Source organism: Meleagris gallopavo, chromosome 1, assembly GCF_000146605.3.
Source record: "Meleagris gallopavo isolate NT-WF06-2002-E0010 breed Aviagen turkey brand Nicholas breeding stock chromosome 1, Turkey_5.1, whole genome shotgun sequence".
In the NCBI taxonomy this organism is placed as follows: domain Eukaryota; kingdom Metazoa; phylum Chordata; class Aves; order Galliformes; family Phasianidae; genus Meleagris; species Meleagris gallopavo.
The window spans coordinates 100,315,742-100,323,021 of NC_015011.2; the positions used below are offsets into that span (position 1 = coordinate 100,315,742).

Here is a 7,280-nt window from a genome sequence, read left to right on the forward strand (position 1 = left end):
TAAATATTTATCAGGAAAAAACATGTAATTCTTCACATTACATCAAATCAGACTGCTGCCAGTAAATACAAAGAAATTTTCCCAAACACTCCTTTATGCTAAGGTTGTAACTGAGACACAGCAAGTTCCACAGAGTTCACACAGACACACACACAAAAAAAAAAAAGATGAAGGAATAAAAAGAATGTGAGAAATGTGTTTAGGACTTAAAATGTTTCTCTTTTCAATCCAAAGCTTTATCCAACTGCTTTTAAAAAAGGCACTGGCTCCACAAATGAGCCAAGGGTGAAAAATAATTATAAGTTAACACAGGTGAAGAAATTGTGGTAACAGAAGTTATCCACTTCCATTCGCTAAGATGATAGTTAAAATTTACAATTTAAACAGATAACTGAATTCATCCAGTTATAGCTCCTAGGCACTAAATGACAAATGTAAAACACTCACAATGAACTGCAAAAATATGTTTTTCTTAAGATTTCATCTACACTACTGGAAATTGGCCTCAACTTCATCAAGATGCATGATTCAGTTCTGTTTTCATACCAGAGAAAATAAAATCCAGCAGATACAGGCAATTCATGCTGGAGATGGCAGGAAAGGGACACATTTATGTGAAGTAATGTCCCATTTATTGCTAATTTGGGAAGCAGTAAGACAACTGAATACAAAGAGCCTTTCAACAAAGCAACAGGTTGTTGTAGAGTGACTGGCATAAGAGTAACTGTAGTAATTTTTTTTATTCATTCAAATAAAAGACTTTGTACTTATTATGTGAGATACTTCCTTGCAATAGCACTACTTAGAATTTGAAATGCTAGCGCTAGACTTCTGTGTTTTAAGTTATGTATACTATAGTGCTGTGACAAATTGGTATTACAGCCAGTTGCTGTGATGAATATTTTCCAACACTAAGTGCATTGTCAAAAAGATGCATTCCTGGCACAAATTAACTTGCAAGCTCCACTGCTTTTATAGACATAGGCCTGCCAACTATCCCATAAACCTCAAGAACAGTGAAAGGGCAGTGGCAGTTATTTCAGATGAATGTGCTCTGCATGTGGGCTGCTTTCTGTCTTAAGCCTCATACCTGACCTCAAGCTCAAGTGGTCTCTGAAGTTGTACAGGTGAAACAAGCAATAGTTCGGTAAATTAAAGGATTAAAGCATTCTTCCTAGCTAACTCAGTATATTTTACCACTCTGCTTAACCAAATGCACGGCAGCTCTCTAATGTCTTATCACTTATGATATGCTCTGGAAGTTGAAGCTGGCATGCAAGTTCAACTGGCAAAGTATTTTACTTCCTGTTAATTGGAGAGATGTCAAGATCCTGAACAAGTAGTAAATAGGTAAAGGAAATTACTGACAATAGGAAATGATTGGAGTATCATCTCTTAAGTCTTAGCTGTCAAAGGGTACAGATAATTATATAAACTACCTTGGAAAAGAAATTAAACTGGATGATGTAAAGTGACAGAGGTTTTGTATTTTTCCCTCACTGCAAAGCATGAACTGGAAACATGAAGAACGCTTTCATCAATTATCAGGAAAAGACTGGTACTAATCAGCCTGTAAGAAGAGCAGGAGTGGATCCCACATATTAGTCTTAATCTTGCACACAGTATTTTAGTATATATTTAGATAGCATGAAATTTCATGCATGTTATGAAATTGTAGCTTTTATACTCTTCATATCTTCAACTCGAAACTCAATAGAGTATTTGACATTTACCAAAAGCAAGTTGTAAGTTTACTGTATTTTGTGCAGAGAAATACTGTTGTACCTAAATGCATACAAAAAGGTGATCATGCTGTAAGATATCAAGAATATAACAGTACATGTTAACATTCGAACTTATTTCTAGACTTCACAGGGAACGTGGAAGAGGTAACTGATAGTACTGAAACCTAACAGTTTCCTATATTTTAAGCCACCAGATTTCATAATAATAAAAATCCCTGTTTTAATAAAAGATTATTTCAATTGTATATCAAAGTTTTTAAAAACAAACACTGCTACCAGAGTACAGCTTCCTTCAGCTGCAGTTGTAGAAAAAAAATGAAAATACTGCAGCAAGATTTCCATCGCATTCTGAATTTATGGCCACAGAAGCTGGAAAAGAGCAGTATTGTATGCAACAGCCGTTAAATTGAGTGTATTTAAGAGCTCTAAGTTTCACACATTTCCAAGTTAGGGCTGGAACATTAACATCATTTCAAAACAGTTTTTAAAAATATGCATTTCCTACAGCTTTAAGGATGTTTAACTAGCAACTATTAAATAAACAAGTGAAAAAATCTTATAGTAAATTACTTTTCAGCATGGCAATAATTTAATTCCTTCAGTAACAGCATTTCATCATCTTCTGCTTACTCTCATCAATATATACCCATTTTGAGGTCATTATATTTGAGATAACTATCTGATAGATTCTAATAAATTCAAAGAGGCTATTATGGCCAGGCGCAAAGTAGAAGTCTGAGTCGTTAAACTGAATAGAAACTGGAGATAGTATCAAATATTAAAAATCAATAGAGAGAGAGTGTGTGGTCTGGCAGGTTGAAGGAACTGGTAACAAGATATTTAAAGCCTTCTACTTCTAGAATAATTATATATCAATTCCAGTGTTGTGGGGTGATGTGAAAATTTGACAGAAATAACTCCTACCCAACACACAATTATTTTTGTCAGACCTCAGAGCATCGTCGTAGTCGTTGATAGCAGAGAAAGCCTAAGGCTTTGTATAACCTGATAAAATCACCTTTTCAGATCAAGGGTAAGAGGCTTAAGATTTTCTAAAGTCTCTTCTTTAAGAGACTTAACAGAGCAGAAGAAAAACATTTTTTCCATAGGCTGTGTTCAGATATTAGTATTCAATATACGTATTTTCACTATTCACAGTGTGTAGGTATTCTTGACAATTCAATCTCCTCAGTTTTTTGTTCAGTCCAATTGCAGTGCGATACAAGAAAATTAAACTCATATTACACCCTTTCATCCTTAAGCAACTATTTGAGAGAAACACAACCACTGCCCACTATTTCATACAACTCTCCATAAAGCCACAAAGCAAACTACAGCTTCACCAAAGATAGATGCGCTTTCAGTTTCCATTAACAGAGGCTGAGAAGGTTCATACAGGACACCAGGGAGCAACAAAAATGAGATCATTGAAGAGAAGGAAATAAATGATGAAGCAAATAAAAAAGTACAAATGCAGACAGCTGAGGGAGGGAAGGGCATAAAGACCAAATAGAAAGATTAAGGCAAAGGTGACAGAAAGAAATACAAAGGACAGATAAGATTTTATTTATTTACTTATTTTAGCAAAATGATGAAGAATAATGAGAAACAGCGTGGTGATAGTGAACAGCAGATGAAACCAAAGTATTTAAGTAACAGAAATAAGATCAGAGTATGGAACACTTGGACCTAAAATGAAAATATAGGTACAAGAACATAACTAAATAGCTTGGAAAACATACCCTGTAGAGTCAAAAGCTGCTTGAGAAAGTACTGAGAAAAACCAAGAACGAACCCTCAGTAAGATCTGTATTAAAAGACAAGACCATCTAGATTTTTCCTCACTGCAATTAAGTTGTGGCAATTAAACCAAGCTGCTCAAGTAGTTATATAACTGCATTTTTCAAAAAGAGAAAATGAACAGACCAAAAATAGGATTCCCAAAGTAAACCAAGACACATATATAATGAACACAAACGCTAGCATTCCTGGCATTGTTTTATTGAATTGAACCTAGGAAAAAGTTTTCTGTGAGATAGGGAAGATGAATCTTTTAAGCCCATCTGAATATCCTAATGAATATACTATAAACTAATATAGAAGTTGTTTCTTCATTGATTTCTGATGTTACATGCTATGGAAGAATCATTTAAAAGATCATTTATCCTCTCAAACAGCACGAGCCCAGGCTGTACATCCTTCACTGACAAGAAGTGAAAACAAATCTCATTTCCAAGTCCAATTCAATCTGTAATACACTTTTTAAAGAACACAGACAAGGTCACTCCTTTGTAGCAGAATGATTTTCTGCAAAACGATTATGAGGTTCTTGGGAAATACATCTAAGCAGTCTCATTTCAATTTCATCCAGAGTAAACTCTGCTACTTATTGGTAAAAATATCCAGCGTTACAATTCCACCTACAACCTGTATATGACAAGAAATGTCATCATATTAGCAATGCAACAAATCAAGAGTCCTCCTTTCAAGTTTTACTATGTAAGAATAGCTCATGAAGTCTATTTTGTGATCTACTGCTCTTTAGTCAGCAACATCTTTATCTGTATGTAGTAAGTTCATAGCCATATGAATGCCAATGAAACTAAGATCTAAAGAGCTGGGTGAGCAACTGAAGCTCCATATGCAAGCTGCACTATGTAAGGAGACCTCTGAGTCAGCACAGAGCCTCACTGCAAGATTTGGACAAATAAATGCATCCATATGGCTCAGCTTGAAGGGCAGGAGTCAAAGCAAATCTATAAAAAAAACTGGAAGTGTAACAGAATGCAATCTTGAAAGAATCTAGATCTGCTACAAGTCCTTATTTATGCTATGGTTCAGCTTTCTTCTATGTTTTTGACTAATGCTGACAAAGGTGGTAATAATTCTTGATTCCAACAATGTAGATCAAAATACTTACCTTTTCCAACAAGAACCAGTGCATGTAGCTTCTTGAAACTCTTCTACTGACCATAAAAGTGCACAGTATAAAAATTTATTATAGTATTATTATTGCTTTTATAGCTACCACGTTGTCTTTGAGTCTGCAATCATTTAGGCATGATACCTAACACATGCCTAAAAAAAATAATTATCCTTTACAAATTCTGTTGGCCATAACAATAAGCCCCACCTCAGCTACCTAAAACTAAATGTGCAAGAGGTCAACTGACCTATGGATATTGTTCAATACCTCTCTCATGACAGTTTTTTTTTTTTATGTCCCTAATCAGCTTGAGACAGCTATATTCAGTCTACTTTTTCATCCCTGTTCCACATCTACAGATAACTGCCCACCAATATCACATTTTTCACCGGAGGAACATTCCTTCAAAAAGATTCTCTTCTATTACTGCCTTAAATTAACTCTTGTTACAAAGTCCTAGTTTTTCTTGCCTGTCCCAGAGCTCACAATCAGAGAAGACCATGTTATCCATCTCTGGAAATACTTTATGTATGACAGAAACTTAACAGTTTAAAAATTACTTATTTTATCAAATGTATTAGTCTTCATTCCAACATGCAGTGTATTTTTCTCTACACTCACTACATCTTGTCTTGTTACACAAGCTGATCAGTCCTGCTTACTGATTTAGTCTAGTGTGGAGCCCTCCATGGAGCTTTGCCTTGAGTAGCTCTAAAAGACACCAAGATGAACCACAGCTGAATACCAGTGTAGCGATCCTGCCTCCATGAGCACCCTTACACCAGCTTCAATAAACCACAGCTCCTCTGTTTCACAAAACAAACATCACCCCTTGCCACGACTTTGCACGCTTTCGACTGCATTTTTAAGCTTTCTTCTTATTTAAAACAAGCTGCTTAGAAAATACTTTAATAAAGCAGTCCTAATATGCTCCTTCTCCTCTCTGCCCTGTGAGAAGGCCAAGCAGTGAAATGTGTAATCATCCTTTAATGTTTCAGATAGAAATGGCAGCTGTAGCTCTCTGAACAATACATGCAGATGAGGTAAACAGAAACAGAGAGCATCAGGGACTGCTGAACCTAAATGCAAGCTCTAGTTCTCTGCTATGGGAAAACCCTCCTTCCCAAACCAAAACCACAGTGCAAACATTCCTTCTTCACAAAAAGCAATCATTAAAATATATGGTGTGTTAAACAAAATAAGTGGGAGGTTTATTTGCATTTGTGTGCATCTTGGCCCTCAGGGAAACCTAAAAAACAAATCATTTCATCCTTTTTCCTTGCAAACGCACATTAAGTATTCAATCAAAATGGAAAAAAAGAAAGAAAGAAAAAAAAAGACTTCTTCACTTCTTCCACGGGTGGCAATAATTCTTCTGATATTCTGATGTGCTGATATTGCTTTGATAAAAAAGAAACATGAAAATACAGTGTGTAAATTAAGAGCCATTTTTAAACTTACCTGAGGCTTCCCTAAAGTTTTTTCCCCGTACACACACTGCACATGCAAAAACAGGGACTCACGAAATGTTAGTAGGCGTTGACAGAAGATGAAGAAAAACCGAGTGAGAAGGTTTCATCTACAGAAGTGTTAGGCTTTTGGTCGGCTATGTGCAAGACTGTCTAGAGGGCAGAGAAGGCGCCTGCTACCAAGCTGGGTTAGCGAGAAGCTAACAAGCTCTAGAGATAAGATGGACAGACCGAGGGCAGCAGGAGCGGGATTAGTATGAGCCCAGGCCCGCTCCCAAGCAGCAGGGCCGGTTGGAGAGAGGCAGCAAGGGGCTGGCAGTGCACTTACGGACGCTGCCGCAGACCGCCATGCAGTACTCCTCCGAGTCAAAGTTGTTCCGGTTGCCACCGCAGCCGCCGTAAAAGAAGGGCGCGCACTTTCCTTCGGCCAGGTCAAAGTACCAGCGGGAGATCATTGCGCGGCAGGGACCCGTCTCAGCTTGTTCAGAGCACACCTCTAGTCACAGGAGACCCAGAGGAACCACATTTAGTATGAAAACAGCAAGGCCTGTACTTCCATCTATTCGGTGTGCCAAGATACACCTCGACATCCCTGTGTGAGGATCAGGGTGTACCTAGGGGGCATCTAAGGGAAAAAGAAACACGAACTGCTGGGCACTTCAATGCTTCTTCTCTAAAACCACCCCGGAGGTGATACAGGCAAATTTTGAACAGTTCTGATTTGTGCTGCTGGGCCCACTTAGTACCAAGCCTGTTCAGGCTTTGCTGCTGGAAGAGTCCAAGCTCCTTCCAGCCCAGGGTATAACCTCAGCCTTATGCACGGAAAGATGCATCTGAGAACATGTGAGTCAGTTTCTTCTTTGTGGCAATGCGAACCTCCAAACTCAGTTACTTAGCTACACAAATAAAATATATAAGAGTTATACCGGAAAAGAATTCCTCCTCAGACACCAATTTATGTACAATCACCGCTGAAGAAACCACCCCTTCTTGCAGCTTGCCCAGTATAGGGTTTGTAATTCGTATCTGGAGGGCTCTTATATGTAAAATTACTGCCACAGCTTTACTCCATCCATAGGAGGAAATTTCAACCCCAGTGAATATAGACAGAAATAAAATAGACTTTAAGAAAAAAAGTTG

The 7,280-nt window shown here is 37.5% G+C and overlaps 1 protein-coding gene across 2 annotated transcripts in view; it reads right to left on the reverse strand.

Moving 5' to 3' along the window:
* The window catches only part of APP (amyloid beta precursor protein), a 160,848-nt gene that overhangs the window by 68,433 nt on the left and 85,135 nt on the right, over positions 1–7,280 (reverse strand). Inside the window, exon 6 of one of the 2 annotated variants that reach the window (XM_010722435.3) lies at positions 6,469–6,636. The exons of the other annotated variant lie outside the window; for it this stretch is intronic. Coding sequence (XP_010720737.1) covers positions 6,469–6,636 — 168 coding nt within the window. The remainder of the gene's footprint in view (positions 1–6,468; positions 6,637–7,280) is intronic. 2 annotated transcript variants of the gene reach the window in all.